Here is a 20,298-nt window from a genome sequence, read left to right on the forward strand (position 1 = left end):
CCGTGTGCACCAACACGCCCAAAGAACACGGACATGGGCCGAATCCTAGACGCGCTCAAATTTGAAAACCACGAAACACACGGGCTGAAATAAGGGCACACGGGTGTGCTCCATGACCGTGTGCCCCAATATCTATATAAACCCCTACTATTCATCATCCTCTTCCCCAATACCCTAACCTTAGTTGCCGCTCTCTCTATCGTCATTGCCACCTGAGCTCCGACCATCACCCCAAAATCCACTCTTTCTCCTCCCTTTTCCTTCATACGCATCAAAATCTTCTCTCTTGTCCTCCATTCCTTATACATTCCTTCCTTCTTCTCTCTTTCGCCACACTACAACCCCCACCATCTCGTCGCCGCTCCTCCGGCCACTGGTCATCCAGTATCGGTTTTCTCTTCTCTTTTACCTTCTTTTGATGCTTACTATTATGATGATCTTAATTTTACCCGTTTACTTACATTTTGTTTATTAATTACTTATCATATCATCCTCATTCTTAGGATCTATTTCATGTATTTTATACCATTGTCTTACCATTATTAGTTACTTTCATCTATTTCGTGTTGAATTTAGTCATGCTATTACTATGCCATTTGCCATAAAACTTCTGTCGTCAATTGATTTATGTTATAAAGTTCGATTACTTTTGGTTGAGTCTTGTTAGTTTCATTAGTTTTTGGTTGAATTTGTTAGTTTAATTATATTCATGGTTAATTCCTTTTTGGATTTGTTTGCATATGTTATCTTCTCCGTTCATTAGGACATGATAATCGTTTTTCTTGCAGGTATACCATGTCAAATTCACGTGGAAAGAAAACTGCCGTCCCCGCTTTAAAAAAAATAGAAAAGGACCCGGAGCCACATCAGCAAGCGCATCTACCGAAGTGCGCCACCCCTTCCTACAGTTTCCCTTGGGACCCCAGGAGGAACTTTTTCAGATACTCCGTGCGAGAACCATCAGCGCAGGCCGATGTATTAATTGGACCGCTCCAGAGCTGATCTAACTCACTGACGTAGTCCGGGCTCTCCTGACTACTGACCCATGGGGGCTCTTCTTCGAGCCGACATATCTCGAGCTCATATTAGAACTCTGTTCGACCATCCACCTTCAACCAGTTATGACAAAGTTCGATGATCCCAGAACGATCCAGTTCTGTCTCGACGATTTAGTTCGCTAGTTGAGCGTGCCTGAGTTTGGTGTCGCATTAGGAATATATACGAAGGAGTTCATGAATGACGACGACTTCGACAGTCTCTATTGCCACATTCATTATTCTCCTTCAAATTGTTAGAAGGCCTTAGTCCCTGTTTCGGCCACTTATGACCCTATCCGCTCCAAGGCATTGGCTCTCGCCCCACCACTGAGATACTTACACGCCATCGTAGCCCATACCCTGACAGAGCGGCGAGAGAGTACCGATATTGTCAATACTAACGACGCCTATTTTTATGGAGCATGGCGCATGGGCACGTATTTGACTTCACTTATTTCATTGCCCTCACCATTCGCCATCAGACAAGCGGTATAAGAAGGAGTCCTTTCCATTGGCCCTTATGTGACTCGCCTGGCGCAGTACTTCGGTCTCCTCAACATGGCGGTGCAATCATCCTCCCTTACCCTCATCGGTCAGATATCCTCATAGGGTATCTCGAATATGCTCTATATGAGGATGATCGAGCAACGACGTCGATTTAATCCTCCTCAGTATCGCTTCGTCCAGTCAGCCGAGCAGGAGAACCCAAAGGACTTTACTGATGATGTCCCTCCACCTCACGAGGATCCACCATCTCAGCCACCACCTATTCATCGTCCAGTTCATGCGGCTGCTTCACTCTCTGACATCTCTGAGCGTCTCACTCGATTCGAGCAGTAATATTTTCAGTGCTTTGATCACATTGATGCAATCTTAAATCAAATTTGTTAGCACCTTCACATCTTATCGCAACCCCCACCTCACAAACCATCTGGCGATGAGGATTTTTGAATACTTTTATTTATTATTTTTATTTTTTACTTTTATCTTTATTTATCTTTTTAAATTATTTTTTATTTTATTTCTCTTTAATACTATATTTACTTAATCTTTAGGTTTTACTATTTATATTAAGCAATTTATGTTTTCGGCCATTTCTTTATGAGTAATCATGCTACTTTATATTTCCTAAAGAGTTATCGATTATATCGCAGTTATGAAGAGCTCCAAAGCTCACTATTACTTAGGAATTTGTAACTCTATTGGAAAAGGTCCTCCACGACTGTCATGCCCTACTTGACCACGACATAGCTACCACCAGTTATAATATTCTTTTTGTAATATCCTGATTTTGGGCCTAGTCGGAATAGTGGTTTCGTGACCACAAAATCCGAGATAGAAATAATTATTTTATGATTATTTTAAGGTCTATGATATGATTTCATGATTGTGTGAAAATTTCGTGAAGAAATTTTATGCATAAAGTGCTTAATTTGAAATTTGGGACTAAATTGAATAAATTGCAAAACTTGTGTTCTAGAAGTATTTTGCATAAAATTGAATTAGATTATTAATTAGAGGTCCTTAAAGAGTAATTTTACCAATTTCTAAGTCTATGGACAAAAATTAGGACATGGAAGGAATTTTGGAAAGTTTAGTAGTAAGGGCATTTTGGTCATTTAGGGTAAAATGAATTAAAATACAAAATTAAAAGCCAATTTTGCTCATCTTCAACCCCATGGCCGAATATAGCAAGGAGAAACCATGGCTAGGGTTTTCAAGCTTCCAAGCTCGATTGTAAGTCCGTTCTAGCCTCGTTTTTAATGATTTTTACGTTTTGGAGTCCGTAGCTCGATTTAGCTTATGCTAGCAATAATTTAACCTAGGGTTTATATTTGGAAAAATACCCATAGGTGAAATTTGTGTATTTTGGTGTTTTATGATAGAATATGAGGTTTTAAATTATGTTAGACAACTTGTGCTACTCGGTTTTAAGTGAAAACGAGCAAAAGGGCTTAATCGGTAAAAATACCTAATAGTCATAAGTACATGTTAGAGTGAGAATTTGATGTTGCCATAGAAGGAAAAATGATCAGCATGTCATAAAACATAAGAAAATAGGCTGAATTTTAATTTACGAGCTTTGGGGCAAAAGTGTAAATATGCAAAAGTTTAGGGCAAAATTGTAATTTTTCCAAAATATGATTTTGGGTCAATTTGAATAATGTGAGTCCTAATTAGACTATATTTTAAATGATAGAGCAAGGAAAACTGAAATTCGGGCTAAAATGGGGAAAATACCAAGTTGTGGACGAAATGGTAAAATAGCCATTTTAGCATACGAGGTAAGTTCATGTGTAAATAATGTAGCATAATTGTTATTTTTAAGTTATTGATATTAATTATATGTTATGTTGAATTTCATTATGAAATGTATGCTTTGTGGTTAATTTCAAATAATATGTAAATTATGTGAACTACTTGTTAAATATAATTGTTACTGAGTATTGATTTCGGCATTCTACTAAGACGGCAAGGATAAGTGTTAGAGGAAAAAGCCCGTTTGAACCTTAGGAATAGATTAGGATACAAGTGACATGTCACTAGGATGGTTGAGCATCCGAACTCGTTGAGTTGAGTCCGAGTTCACTTATGGATGCGAGCGTCCGAACTCGTTGAGTTGAGTCCGAGTTCGAGAGATGTAACTAGGCATCCAAGCTCGTTGAGTTGAGTCCGAGTTCACTTATGGGCGGGTTACATGGTAGCTTGGCTACATATGTGGCACTTATGTGCAAACTTTCCATGTATCCGAATTATATTCCGATGTGTTCAACGGGTAAAGTTCTACTCAAATGGAGGAATACTCAAAATGAAAGGGACGTATTGGAAAGTGTTGTGAAATGGGTACTTTGAACAGGTATGTACTTAACCCTCGGGTTGAAAAATCAATATAACAACAATATGGTAAGATGATAAATGAAAATGTGATATGAATGTCTTGGTGATGATTATGCAAATGATGTTTTATGTTTGCTTATATGGTTATGTTACTTGCTATTTGCATGTGAACTTACTAAGCATTTATGCTTACTCCCTCCTTTTCATTCCTTGTAGTTGACAAGCCAGCTCGGAAATCGGAAACGGTCGGAGGCACGCTCACACTATCCGTATACCATCTTGGCATAATGGCTTGTATATTTTGAGTATGGCATGTATAGCATTATAATCATTTTATATGTATGGTCTTATGATATGGTTATTGAGTGGTATGGAAATAGAAATGCTTGGTAATGATTAGCCATTGGAATGGCTAATCATGATCATATTTGGTATTATGTATGTCAAATTGCTAGCTAATCCATGGAAACCATGAAATAGGTAAAATTTACCATAAAATAGATTCAGACAGCAGCAGTGACGTGAGTTTGAAAAATCACTAAAAATAGTAGAAATGGAATTAAATAATGAATAAGTTATGGAATCGAAGCTTGATGAGTCTATTTTCATATGGAAAAAGTGAAACAGGTATATGAGCTATATTTGATGAGATGTTTAAATTTTTGTGAAACAGGGCCAGAGCGATTTCTGGATCCCCTGTTCTGACTTTAGAAATTCACCATAAATTTTACAAAGATAATTAGAAGTCATGCTTTATATGTACAGATTCCTTATTGAGTCTAGTTTTATTAGAGATAAACGGCATAGTCATTGAAGCTCTGTACAGGAGATATCTGATTCGTAATACACAGAGGTCAGAGTAGTTGAACCCTGAAACAGGGAGACTTTAACTAATAAACTGTACTAATTGGCCCAACCAAAATTATAGAAAAAATTAGTAGATATATATATGAGTCTAGTTTCAGGAAAAATTTACGGAATTGGATTTCGAGTTTCGTAACTCGAGATATGATTTTTAAAGCGACTGTGATGCAGTTAGCTAGCTTGTCTGGAAATTTTAAAATGAATTGTATGAGCTGTTTAATTAATGAATTAAGTCCGTTAACACCTCGTGTTCGACTCCGGCAACGGTCTCGGGTACGGGGTGTTACACTTTTGGCACAGCACTTGTGGACTAACAACCTCTACCACCACCGGAGTATCCTCTTCCAATCTCACCCTTGCCTTAGCCGATTACTTTCCATGACTCCAATTCAAGGATTCCATTTAACATTCAGGAAGTTTCACTTCTATCCCTATCTTATGATCTTATATCTATATTTTTCAGTAAATCTATCTTTGTACATTGAGGACAATGTACATCTTAAGTGTGGGGGGGGGGGGTTATTTATATCATTATCAGAAAAATCCCTGAATTTTGTCTTATTCTCACGTGACTCACTCATATCACTATTAGAATAAATTTTGATTAATTTATGATTTTTATTGATATGTCTTGAATTAAAACATAGGCATTTATACATTGATTGTTTAAACTTTAAGTAATTAGAGAATCAAGCATGATAAGTTGATTTTTGAGAACTAAAAATTGTTAACTTATTTCCCCAAGTTTAGGTATTATCTTGAAGTCGAAATTCACAGGATTAACATCAAAAAGCCAAAATTTTTGTGAGATCTTGAGCCTTTAGAGCATATATTATTTCTTTCATACTCACTTTTATTGTTTCTATGAGTGCGTCAATATTGATTTGTTATTCTAGAACTTGCTTCGATTATGCATGTCAAGACCATACTATTGATTTAATATGTCGAGATGATAAAGACACTTAGGTTTAACCCACTCACTCCATAAAAGTCTACCTTCATAATTAACCCTTAGTGAACCCCTTGGAGCCTAACAAGCCATTCATTGATTTACCCTCAATATTAACCCATAACCCATTTTTATTGAAATCCCCTCAATTAATTTGATCCCTATTTTTGTCGAGATTTGATTTGAATAAATTACTTAGTTATGTTTTATTTTTGATAGTTAGCAAAGTTCTATGTTACTTGATTTGTTCTTAAAAAAAACCGAAGTTGCTGCAATTGAGATTTGTCGTCTAGCATATTACGAAATTATGTAATGCTTGGATTAAAACGATGTTATCCATGAAGAAAAGCTTAATTCTAGGATCATCTAATTAGGAATGTAATTTGTCAGTTTTAGTATTTCTTTTAGTATTTTTCTATTTAGTTAATTTTTCAATTCAATCTCGATTCTAACATTCTCTTTCAGCTTGTGACCACACCCCCTAACCAAAGTTAATTTACAACCCTCTAAAGACCTTTTGATTGATGTATCATCTTAATATATAGTGGTGAAGATTTGATTTTCACGTAAGCTGTAACGCCCCGAACCCGAGACCGTTGCCGGAGTCGAACACGAGGTGTTAACAGACTTCAACCCACTTATCGAGAGTTTCCAGACAAGCTGCCAATCTGTGTACTAGTCGCTCCAAAATTCATAACTTGAGTTTTACAACTCGAAAATCAGTTTTGCAATTTTTCCCTGAAACTAGACTCATATTTCCATCTACATATTTTTTTCTAGAATTTTTGGTCAAGCCAATTAGTACAGTTTATTAGTTAAAGTCTCCCCTATTGCAGGGATCGACTGCTCTGACCTTTGTGCGTTACGAAGTGGATATCTCCCTGTACAGGGATTCAATACTGATTCCGTTTGTTTCTATAGAAACTAGACTCAGAGAGGAATCTACACATATATGGCATGACTCCTAATTATCTCTGGTTAATTTACAATGATTTTCCAAAGTCAGGACAGGGGATCCAGAAACCGTTCTGGCCCTGTTTCACAAGAACTTTAATATCTGTTAACTTATAACTCATATGACCATTTCGTTTCTTCCATATGAAAGTAGATTCATCAAGGTACATTTAAATAATTTATTTACTATTTAATACCATTCCTACTATTTTTAGTGATTTTTCAATCTCACGTTACTGCTGCTGCCAGCACCTGTCACTAAAGCAACTATGCCTATTTCATGATTTCCCTTTGATCTAACAAGTGATTCATCATACATGTCACAAATCATGATCATGACTAGCCATACCAGAGGCTAATCATTATCCAACATCTCCCTACTACACTATTGCCATAACATGCATTTTAACACCAAAATAATCAACCATGGCATAAGGCATGGAAATCGAATTACCAAGACTTGTGGCTTAACATTGGAGAACTAAATCCAACCGAGCATTTATGCCATTTTCGCATGGCTGAAAGTTTACATACCAAAGTTCAACAAAGCATATTAGCCTATACATGCCGAAATGTTTTCTTAAACCATCTAAGAAGAAGATACCAAAAAGTCGCTAGACGGTGTGATGACTTCGATGACAGTCCCGAGCACGCAAAATGGATCAAGAACCTAAATAAACAACAAATAAGCACACCAAATGAGTACATAACTCAGTAAGTCGTAAGCACTACTCTACCATCAACAATAACAATCATAAGTGAATAATCAAATAATACAAAATAGATGTTTCCAGCCATAACAAACTATACTGCAATTTCTAAAATTTTTGGTTCGGTCTCATGCCAAATCCTTCAACCAAATCAAACGCCAAGTCAGCCCAATCGATTTGGATCCGTTTCCTCAAGTTGGAACAACGATGCACTAGATAATTTTATGCGTACACCGTAAAATCCCAATTTCGATATTTAGTTAGTAACTCAATCACTTACCTCGTTCATGCACAATTTATTTCCACAACCGAATGTGGCACACATAGTGCTTATTATGTTCGCACACATAGAGCTATAGCAAATCGCACACATAGTGCTATAGTAAATCGCACACATAGTGCCATAGTAAATCGCACACATAGTGCCATAGTAAATCGCACACATAGTGCCATAGTGAATCGCACACATAGTGCATTTGAGATAGCCTCATGCCTCAACCTTCCAATCGGCACACATAGTGCCACATAGTCTTTGCACACATTGTGCCTTATGTCAATTCATCATGGTAAAGCAATTTACTAAATTCAAATTGTACATATAATCATATTAATAAATAGGAGAATCACTCAAAAAATATCTATCCAAGGAGTTCTCACAACAAGTGCTTAAAGACTTACCTTGCGTTGAGTATAACGGTTCCACCCGGCTACTCGATGTCCTTGGCTTTGCCCTTGCTTGTTTCTCCTTCTTTAACTTCTCGGCTTAATAGATAAATAAACTAGTTTAATCATCTTGCTATACATTTATAGTTCAATTACACATGCATATGTATATTTGTAGATTCGCCACCCTCTTACTAATTACTCATTTAGTCGATTATACACATGATTAAAGGTAACATCATGAATGGGCATACTTATATATATATATATATACATACCCGATTGTGCACAAAAAAGATTTGACTCAACCTCACCTATGTACTCCTTTTGATGGCCGAATATATATATATGTATAGTGTCATCTATAACATCATCTAAACACCTAAATTCTTCTAATGCACACTTGACCAACCTTTTTTTTTTTTTTCCAATCTAGCATAGCTTCACCTCCATTTGTGATATCATATAAATTTGCACGTTGCTACATTTCTTAGGTTCAACATCTCTATGCCCATTATGGCCACTCCCCTAACCCAATTCTAAATATCGGCAACATCCCCTTTCAACTATGTTAGCCGAATACTCCTCCCCTTCTTAGTCCCAACTTCGGCACCTCCAACAAAATGACTAACATCTTCACTTTCATGCTAACATAACAAGCAACTTAGTTCATCCACACAACTAACATGTCAATAGCATCAAGGTATCTACTAATTTTTTTTTGTCAAATCCCAACTCTCCAACAACCCCAAATCCCACCATGGGTTAGATAGAATTTAAACTAACAACCAACAATACACATGAATTTAAAGGAATAACTCCAACATACCTCAACTTGGATACTAGTATGGCCGACTTCTCCAAAGCTTTTCTCTTTTCCCTTCACTTGGTTTTTCGGCTAAGAGGTAGCAAGGATGAACACCTATTTTTTTTTTGTTCATTTTCCTATCATTAATCTTTATTTCCTCTATTTTAATATCTTACCAACATTAAATAATTATAACAACATGATCTTGGAAAGATGAAGCCATGCTTGGCCGGCCACTCAACTTAGTTTGGGGCATTTTGACATGCAAACCCAACTTTTCATAATTCCATACTATTTGGTCCTCACTTATTTACCTATCAAATTTTCTAAGTCTCTCAACTAAATCCTTTCGAGCAAGATTCACATTCCTAAGATAAAAATTGAATCACCAAATTTTTATACTAGTACTACCACGCATATAAGGTATGCAAATAAAATTTTAACTAAATTTTATGACTCGGTTTTGTGGTCCCGAAACCACATCCCGACTAGGGTCAAATTAAGGCTGTTACATAAGCCTATGGTAATAACTTTTCATATTGACTGTTGAGTGCTAAATTTGTCGTCCTTAAACACCTCGAGTGATTTGAGTGAATCTTTAGTGAGGATGTTAAACTCTGCAATATTTTGAATCAAATGTGATTACTTAGATGAGGGGAGACACCTATGTTTTCGTGATAAAATGCTCAACTTAGAATGTTTGAAACTTTGATGTTCTTCTAGTTGAATTCTCAATGTATGATTACTTATGGATTATTTTGAGATATTATTGATAGGAATTATAAGTTGAAAAAAATTGAATTCTTAATTGTGAGTTGAGGATTTTGCTTGAGGACAAGCAAACACATAAGTGTGGGGGTATTTGATAAGTCATAATTTATACATATTTTTATCCCATGCTTAGCACATTTTTGGATGAATTATCATTAGCTTTGTGGAATTTGATGCTCCTAATCCTTTAATTTCATGTTTTATACTTAGGTGAGCATAGGAGAGTAAAAAGAGCGAGAAACGGGCCAAAAATGGAGAAAATGGGTCAATGTGGAAAATCAACATGGCCTAGACTTCCTCACACGGGGAGACCGCACGCCCGTGTCTATTTAGCAGACTTTAACACGACTTAAGCCATCCCACACGGGCGTGGCACACGGCCGTGTCCCTGTCAAGCCCAAGTCTAGTTCTACTCAGAAAAAGGCCACTTATGAGGGTTTTGAAGCATTCTAAATCTTATATAAACACCCTGGAAGAGGATTAGAACACACACGGAGTGGGAGGCAAGGAATTACTTGAAGAAAGCCGATTGATCCATCTCAGAAACTAGATTCTCCTTCAAGACTGAAGATCTCCCTTCAATTTCCTTCAGGGGTTTTTGGGTTTCTTTATGTTTTGTTATCATTATTCTTCTGAGATGTTTTCTTTTACACATATGAACTAAATCCCCTAAATACCTAAGGGGGATGAAACCTAAGACGAATCTTGTTACTATTTTCTGAATTATATGATAAATACTTGATTTGTTCTTAATTATTTGTTCTTAATTCTTGCTTTAATATTCCAGGATATTGATACTTGTGTTTATTCAGAGCAGAAAAGTCTCTGTCTAAGAGTAGATCTAGCATAATTAAGCGGAGTTGATTGCACTCCTAGACATAGGGCGACATAAATCTGTTGGATTAGGGTCAAACCTAATAAGAGAATCCATAGATCGAGTTAATGCAACAGTAGGGGTTTTAATTAAAAATAGATTTCAATTAATCAACCTAGGGTTGACGTTGTTAGTCTCGAGAGAGATAATAATATAAATTAGGGATTTCTACGGATCGAGTCAAGTTAATAAATAGTCTAGTTCAGAGTCAAATAACAAGTGAAGTCTAGATGGATTCTTCTTTGGGTATTGTCTAAATCAATCAATTTTCCCAATTTACTTCCTATGTATTCTTAGTTTAATGAATTAGTTTAGTTGAAAAACACCCTTAAATTCTCAGGCTAGATAATAAAAAGAAGGTTAATACTAGTACTTTTAATTCCTGTGGGTTCGACATTCCGGTCTTGCTATAAGCTATACTACTGTTCGATAGGTGTGCTTGCCTTTATCGTGATAATAGTTAGTTTTCAAGTACTATCAATCATAAATAATAAACTTATCACGCACATCAAGTTATAATTAATTTAGTGACTGTTACGCAGATGGATAGTTTTATTATGAATAGTGAAAAATTTTTTTTTGATTTGTGTAAGTAATCGGAAAATTTTTAATGTTCCCGGTTTGGTCCCGAACCGTTCCAATTGCATGTTTTAGGGCCTCGAGGGCCTTTTTTAGGGATTTATTCGATGAATGTGAGTGAATTAATATTTTTTTTAAAAAAGTAAATTTTTTTTATGCCTCGAACAGGTAAGATAAGTCTGGTAACGCCTCGTGTTCGACTCCGACGACGGTCTCGGGTAAGGGGTGTTACATGGGCTAGGATTGGCCAGGTGTCCCTAGTTCGAATGTTACACGGGTGTGTGTCTCAGGCATGTGAGGCACATGTCCTGGCCACACACCCGTGTGATCCTTGTTTCCAAATTTTTGTGAATTATTCTTAGATTTTCCAAATATTTTCAATTTAGTCCCGAATTGTTTCTAAAGTATTTCTAGGGACTCGAGGGCTCGATTTAGGAAGGGTATGTGTATGTGTGATTGACTATGATATGTTTATTTTATTGAATGTAATTAAGTTTTATATGTTCCGTTTGTATGGTAATGCTCTATAACCCTAATCCGACGACGGATATGGGTTAGGGGTGTTACAGTTCCTCCTAATGAGTCATCTTTTCTTCTTGTGAGTCACCTATTGATGTGTGTAACAACCTGTTTTTTAGTGATGTCGAAAACAGCGGTTTCGGGATCACAAATCCAACAAACGAGTCCGTAAATATTTTATTTAATATTTACGAGTCAAATATAGTGTTAATAAATTTTAATTTGATAATTTATGTTATTTGAACGAATAATTAAGTTCAAGTGGTATATCCTTAAAGTCAAGTGGTTTTAGAAAAGGAGGTATAGGGACTTTATTTCTATAAACCGACCCGTAATTTTTATTAAATATTTATGGAGTGTTATTAGGGTCATATTAAAACTTGGTTAAGAAATTTTAATTTTAAATAGTTAATTAAATAAAAGGACTAAATCATAAAAGATTATACAAGTTATTTGTTATTAGCTTTTATGGATTAAATGGGTTTAGTTGATTTAATGGATGGATTTATATGGCAAATTAACCATCTTATTTTTATAGCGGACGGTATGTATGTATGTTTTAAATTCAAAAACCTGTTAATTAATGGCATTTTTGAGAATTAGTTAAAATAATAAATAAAGTAAAAAAAATGTTATCATCTTTATTTTTCTTATTTGGAAACTGAATACACGATGGACGCATCCTCCAAGCTTTCGATCATCATAGCTACCCTTGCATGGTATGATTTTTAAACCCGTTTATTATAATTTTTATGTTTTTGAGATCATTGTAACTAGGTTCAACTAACCCGTAGCTTCGTTTTTAAAACTGTTAAGGCTTTTGAATTTTTCCATTGATGAATCTTTGTTATCTTTGATGTTAAATGATGGATTTGGAGTACTGGTTGTTGATTAAAATTAGTTTGTAAAGTAATTTTTGATAATTTTTAGTTAAAGGACTAATGTGATAAAATATTAAAATTGATAGGAAATTCTTGTGAATTTTGAATAATTATGGGTTGTAGTTGTACAAGTAAAATTCGGTTAACATGGGAAATTATAAAATTTTGATAAATTTAGAATTTAGAGTTTAAGGACTAAATTGAGAGAAATTTAGAAGTTTAGAGAAAATGTATAAATAATGAAAACTAAGGGTCATATATATAATTGAGTTAGGATGTGTATTTGAATTTGATAAGATTGAATTTAATTATTATAGATCAAGATTTGATTCGTACAGAGGATAACCAAGGAAAAGGAAAAATTACGGAATAGTCCCTACAAGTCGACCGTTAGTATATATTAGGTAAGTTCATAGTATAAAATATACAAATGTTCTTAATTATGCATTGTATCACTTTTGTGCTGATTTAATTTTAGGTAGTATGAAATTTTGTTAGTAAGTATTAAATTCTTAAATATTGCAATTAAGTACAAATGAGAAATAAGTACTTGACAATTGGTGAATATTGTGATTATATGCTATTGAAATAAGCTAATGAATTATAACATTTCTACAGAAATTGCAAAGTGCCCCTCATTGTAAATGTTTGAATTAAGTTATAATGCCTAGTTGAGCGTAGTAAACAGTTAAGATACGATTGACATGCCAATAGGGTAGTACGCACGTTTGTATGAGATTGCATTTTAGTGCCTTTATTTGCCCTTTGGGTATTCTAAGATCTATATATAACAAAAATAAGAAGATAAGAGTGAGCTGTCATAGAATATTCAAGAAAATAACTCCAAAAACACCATTAAAGTCGATTCTGAAGTAGATTTCCATCAAGATTGAAGATTCATTTTTGTTTTTCTTTGGATATTATTATGAGTTTCTTTATTTCTTGTAGTTATATTGTTTCTTGGTTGTTTTTATTTACAAGCATAAACCAATTTTCTAAATACCTAGGGGAGATGAACCCTATGATGAATTCTTTCGTTTGATTTTTATTTTACACAATAAATATTTAGATCTTGTTCTCAAATATGTGTGCTTAATTTTTGGTTTGGTATTTCTAGATTATTGATCCATGTTTGATGTGCTTAAATCAGAGGAGGAATAGACCCTACTTAAGAGTAAATCTAGCGTAATTTAGTGGAGCTGTATGCAATCTTAGAAATAGGACGACATAAATTTATAAGATTAGAGTCAAATCTACTAGGGGAATTCATAAATCAAGTTAATGCGATAATAGTGGTTTTATTCTTGAAGAGAGATATTAGTATAATTTACGGATATTTACGGATCAAGTTACAAAGTAAAGAAATTACGTAATTTAGATTGATAATGACAGATGAAGTCTAGGTGAATTCTTTTCTGAGTATTGTTTCGCTTCTTGGTTGTTTACTCAATTATTTTCTTGATTTATTCTTTATTGCTTTCGTAGTTAATTAATTCAATTAATTTTAATTTTAATCAATCATTCGAATTTATCGATTAAATAATAGAAAGACGGTAATTACTAGTACTTTTAGCCTTCATAAGAACAATATATTTACTCACCGTAGTTATACTATTAATTTATAAGTGCACTTGCCCTAATCAGATTTTTAGTTAATTTACAACTACATCACTTGAAGATGACTGAAGCACTTCTTAAGGCTGGGTTTGTTCAAAGCATGTTTGATTACTCCCTATTTGCTAGAAATCATGGTGATAAAATGGTGATTCTAATTATACATGTGGATGATTTTCTTAAAATAGGGAATGATGACACTTTAATTTTTTTAGTTGAAGTGTGTTTTGCATAGAAATTTCAAAATGAAGGATATCGGAGATTTGAAGTTTTTCTTGGGAATAGATGTATTGAGATCTAAGGAAGGAATCATGTTGAACCAAAGAAAGTATGTTCTTGAACTAACTGTTGATACTGATTTTGAGGGAGCAAAACCTGCACACACTCCGTTGGAACAAAATCAAAAGCTTACTACTATTGAGTTTGATGAAATAGTTCAATGTTTAGATCAAGATGATTTGTTTGTAGACTTAGCTGTTTTCTAGAGGCTGGTTGGTAGACTTATATACTTGACGCATACACAGCCGGAATACAACATCTCAACCAGTTTATGCAAGCCAAAGAAATCTCATTATGAAGCTGCACTTTGAGTGGTGAGGTACATTAAAAAGATATCAGATAAAGATTGCAGTTTGTTGCATCAGGTTCATGTCAATTAACAGCTTACTGTGATTCTGATTGGGCTTTATGCCCTATGACAAGGAAATCTATCAAGGGTTTTGCATTAAGTTGGAGGAATCACTTATATCATGGAAGTAAAAAAAAGTAGACCACAGTTGCATGTTCTTCAACAGAAGCGGAATACAGGAGCATGGCCTTGACTGTAGCAAAATTGGTTTGGCTTAAGGGGTTGCTAGAAGAACTAGGGATGCAATTTCACTATTTTAATATCTAAATCTTTATAATTTTTGAAGGATTAAATCAAATTTTTATTATTTTTAAGGGCGCCAAAGTGCAATTTTATCTTTGTTAATTTAAATTTTTATAAATTTTAGAGGGGCTTAAATGAAAATTTTTTCATTTTAGGGGGGCCGGAACTCCTGCTAGCCCCCCTCACTACGCCCCTGATTGTGACAGTAAAGCAACCACTTAGATTGTTGCAAATCCGGTCTATCATGAAAGAATGAAACATATCGAAATATATTCAATTCATAAGAGAAAGATACAAGGACTGATACAGACGCAAGAAAGGAGCTAGAGGTGATCATGGGCGGGCAAGGGTTCGGTTCGGCCGGCCCAAGTAAAATTTTAGGCCTGTCTACTAGGCCGGGCCGGCCCGCCCAAATATGGGCCTAAAATTTTACCCAAGCCCGCCCGAAATAAAATTACTAAGCCCGAGCCGAGCCCGCCCGGCCCGACCCATATTAATTTTTTTTCTTATTTTATTAAATAAAAAATTTAAAATATAATAAATCAAATATATTTAAAAACATAAAAATAAATATTAAAACAAATAAAAATAATACTAAAACAATTCTTAAAACAATACACAAATTAACAATATAATAAAAATAGTTATATTAAAATTTAAAATAATTAAAATAAAAACAAAAATATATTAATATATAATTGGTCGGGCAGCCCGGCCCGGCCAAAAACTCTTACCCGAGGCCCGGCCCGTTTTTTAAACGGGCCTCGTTTTTTTGCCCAAGCCCATTTTTCGGGCCTATATTTTTACCCAAACACTCCCATTTTTCGGGCGGGCCTTCGGGCCGGGCCGGGCCGCACAGCCCATGATCAGCTCTAAAAGGAGCAGCTTGTAGACATTTTGACGACACTAGGAAACAACACAGCTATCTAGTTTCCAAGTTGGGGGTAAGAGATGTTTTTCACCCTCCAACTTGTGTAGAGAATTTAGTAGTTAGTAGTTAGTTAGAAGCAGCTAGCAGCTAGTTAAAAGTAGTTACTATTAATTAGTTAATAGCTAACTGGTTAGTATAAGTATAATACATGGATTGTAAATCAAGTACGAATGGAAATAAAATTTTTACCTTTCTTTCTTTCTCGTGTCATTTTCTGCTGTTTTCCTTTTGTTTTAGCAGGCATTAAAAGCTTTAACAACAAGAAGCGCAAAGTGATACATTGGAATCCCACTTCAGAAGCAAACTCAAGTGCTTCCACCATATACGCATCATGAACTTGGTGGATTCAATAGGCCTCGGCCCAACAGATCCTTCCTGGTCTCTAACAATTACTCCAATGCTTCCTTTATGTCTTTCATCATCAAAGGAACCATCAAAGTTTGCCATAATACCGCAAGAACTAAAGTGTAAACTAATTAGAGGAAAGACATACGAATTTCTTATACAGTTGGGTAATAAACCACCTACGTTTATGAGGCTATGCGTACATAAAATGTTCCACTTAACTAAAAAGTACAAACACGAATATGAAGTCAGACAATTTCATATTCCTTTTGATTTCTATAATTCTTATGCTAACCTGTTGTGGATTCTTGACAAGATCCCATGCACTAAAAATACCTTCCTTATCAGTCATCCAAAGCACCTTTCTCAAAAGTTCCTTATAGAACAACTTAGATGCACCAATTAAGGGACAAAAACGCTAATGTTTAATGTTTACTTTTAGTTCCCCCTCATGGCCTGCCATGAGTTACGTAGGGTGCTCCTATCTCAGGTGTGGGAAGCCTTAACTGGTTCAGAATGAATGTATATATGTAAAACTTATGGAACTACGGCGATGACCATCAGTCCTTTCGCTGAGTTGCGTAGTTTTACATGGTAAGATTTGTTTGAAATCATCTTTGTTATTTAGGATATATTCATATTTTACACATAATCTTTCTACCATTATTAGCATAAATGGGTTAGGCAGATTTCAAAATGTTGGTTCTGGCATCATTAGCAGCTCATACTAATGGTATATTGCTAAATTACTGGTTACCATAATCTAAGAAACAAAAATAGTTGCAATTTTCTACATTTCAGATTGCGGCATTTAATTCTCAAATTTGCATGTTTAGAACTAAAAGAACTTCATATTCCAGGAGAGATATTAAGATGAGGTCTGTCAAAAGAAAATCCACAGACGAATAGCTGTTTGTTTACACTTCTCATGTATATACTCCAGGAAGCATTCAACAATAACAATTAAAATATTGAATTGAATTTGTGCGAGGTAACAGGGTTGGACATCTAATAGAGATCTTCCTAGTGCTAGCTCTACCTCATTATGCTAGAGGAGAGATCCTTCCATCAATCAACCCAAACCCCAATAATGTCTTTGATAAGTAGAAAGACCTAAATGATCAAAATTATTGTTGTTGTTCTTCCGTAGAGCTAGAAAGAAGGCTCTAACTTCTAACAAAAACGCCTCTTCCCCGTCATTGGGTCATGCCTCTAGGTTTAAAAGATCCATACCGAGTGCAAAATAAAGGATAGAACAACTAAGAGCATGAGGGACATTGAGCTTGTATTGACTATAGAATCAAATGAAGCTCTAGATTCATCTGTTGTGGGAAATGGAGGAGTCAGTCCAGGGTTATTTAGTCCGTTACTACCACCAGCTCCACCTAGTGGTGCAGTCGTCGTAGTTGTTGGTGCAGTTGGATTGTTTGTCACTGTTGTTGGTGTTGTTGGGGTAGGTAGCCCTCCGGCCGTGCTGGAAATTTCATAACTCAAGCTGTTAAATCACATGAATAGCACTATAGCAGAGACAAGAACCACAACTAATGATATAATCCAGTTAAGCAAGATGGAAAATATTAACCCAACTTGGTTGGCATTTTTCAAAAATCCATAAAGATTGGAAGATCAATGAAGTTTTGGTAAACTACGAAAGAAAACTAGTTCAACCAAAAATGAAGATGGATTGATAAGGATGCTCGGGAACTGTTCTAGTCAAAGTTCTCATAAGAGAGGACTGTGCTTGTAGTGAACTATTAGTTTTGGCTAGTCTAAACTAAGATAAAATGGTCCTACGAAAGGACCATGCTTGTGGACAAAAGAATGGTAAATGTTTCCGTTTTACTTTTACTGACCATAAATAAATCCTTCTAACAGAGTAATAGAGCTTATCCTTCCATATTTCCCAGAAATAAATGAAAAAACCCGTGCTTGTCAAATGAAGCAAATGCCGGAAACATTGATACGTAGTATCCCAATGGACAATTCCTATATTGCTCCAATGGATACATATTCAGAGACGGGTAAGGGATTCGACTCCCCAACACCCTTCAAGTACAAAGAAAAACTTTGAAAAATAAATAAATGCTGGAATTAAGTTTTATATTTTTATGAGAGCTAAAATGCAATTTTATAATTCTAATAGCTTATATCTTCATAATTTTTAAAGGACTAAATCAAAATTTTATTATCTTTGGAGGAACAAAGTGTAATTTCACTTTTTACTAAATTAAAATCTTGTAAAAGTTAAAAAGGCCAAAGTTACATTTTACATTTTTAGGGGGGCCAGGGCCCCCGATCCAACACTCACACCCATATTCAAATAACATAGGAAAATCCACCTTATTTAAATTTGATTATCATAATATTTAACATATGTTTCTTCAATTTTCATCAACTTCTTTGTAAAGCTATTCCATTTCAAGCCACTAGTGGAGATGATGCACATGCAAAAGTTATGGTACAAGATGGCCAATGGGACAGACAGCATGGCATTTGGATTCTTGAGGTATCATTGACCACATTCCAATTTGCTTTAAAGCTGCCCCATCCACAGCCTTAACGTCAAACGAGGATTGTCCAAGAAAAAGGTTTATGAATTATAGCTATCCAAACTATGAGCAATGCACATGTAAGTGCTAGTACATGTACTCATGGATAGCTAAGATTTATTACACTCTAACACTTCCACGGGAATTTATAATATTAATTTACATGCATGTATATGCACTATTAGCCTAAAATATGCATTGACGCTTTACCGATTGAGGCAAAATCTAAAAAGTGAGTTTTAGACCAACAAAGAGAGTATCTTGACCGTTGGATGTCCTCGACTCCTTGGATAAGTAGCATCCAACGGTCAAAAAGAAAGAGCTGGTCCCATAAAACATGACAGAGGGAAAAAAACAGTACAGGGAAAGTGAGGAACCCAAGGCATTGAGACTTGAAATAAGTAAGCAATGGATATTACCATAGAAATAATGCAAGTAAACAGTAAAACTGACATGCACAAAATGACGATTGTCCTGAGGGGCAAAAATTGGACGGTTAGATATCAAAATGTCATGCATAGAGATACGTGGCATACATCTATCAATTTGCAGCAGCATCATCACAAAAAAGCTGACTGAACTAGAAAATCACAGGCATCGCTTGTTCAAATGCAGAGATAATTTAACTCGTATTATCACTATTTCTACTGGTGACTGTATATAGAAAATAAAAATGGAGGAAAAAGAGTAAAGATACATACCTTGGAGAAGATGGGTACATACAAGATCCATAACCTACAAAAAAGAAGAAGAAAATAAGCAAAACCCAGTTTTGAAAAACGAAGAAAATGAAGAAAAAAGGGAGTTGGAGAACAAACTGGGATCAGTTTTGGCAACAGTGGCAGTGCCAGCAAAGTCACAGGAACCAGGAGCCATTGCTCTACGTTGATAGTAACTATTGAAAGCATAAGAAGCATGAGCTTGGATGGTGTTGGGAAGGAAACAAAGCCCATCTGACTGTAAAGGGGTGCAGTCAGCTCCAGAGGCGCATGCATAGTCGAGTGCGGTTTGAAGAGCTTGGTTGCTTGCATCACTCCTGGCCACGCACCAGCTTGCTCCATCAGCAACTGAAAAGGTGGTTAAGAGTAAGGAGAGGAAGAACAATGGAAGCTTTAAGGCTGCTAGTGCCATTGGAGAAGAGTTAATTAAGATGGTAAAGCAAGAGAGAGAGAGAGAGAGAGAGAAATGAAAAGTGAAGAGTAGGGAAAAAAGAGAGGGAGTGGGGAAGAGCTGGTCCTTTTCTTTTCTGCTTTATTTTTTTTGTTTTTTTTTTTGGTCTGCTTTTATATAAATATATATGGTATAGTGGGGATTTTGCTGTAAATTTGCACGGATAATATAAATATATACTAAAAATATATCAAAATATTGTGTTGTATAGAAGATATAAAATTTATGAATATTAATATTATTTTAAAATATTTACAAATATAAATTGATTCTATAGGATTATGACTTTTTTTTTTCTTTTAGTTTGAGATTATGACATTTTTTTTTCCTTTTCTTCTCTTGAATAGGAATATCACATTTAAAGATTCATA

The 20,298-nt window shown here is 35.2% G+C and overlaps 1 protein-coding gene across 1 annotated transcript; it reads right to left on the reverse strand.

The window, feature by feature from the left end:
- Positions 1–17,039: 17,039 nt before the first annotated feature.
- Positions 17,040–20,042, reverse strand: LOC108471170 (PLASMODESMATA CALLOSE-BINDING PROTEIN 3-like). The gene is made up of 3 exons (XM_017772777.2): positions 19,576–20,042; positions 19,459–19,492; positions 17,040–17,682 (listed from the first exon to the last, which is right to left on the reverse strand). Exons 1-3 carry the CDS (start codon positions 19,886–19,888, stop codon positions 17,427–17,429), a joined length of 603 nt encoding a protein of 200 aa, XP_017628266.1. The 5' UTR covers positions 19,889–20,042; the 3' UTR covers positions 17,040–17,426.
- Positions 20,043–20,298: the final 256 nt, after the last annotated feature.

Source organism: Gossypium arboreum, chromosome 10 (genome assembly GCF_025698485.1).
Source record: "Gossypium arboreum isolate Shixiya-1 chromosome 10, ASM2569848v2, whole genome shotgun sequence".
NCBI lineage: Eukaryota > Viridiplantae > Streptophyta > Magnoliopsida > Malvales > Malvaceae > Gossypium > Gossypium arboreum.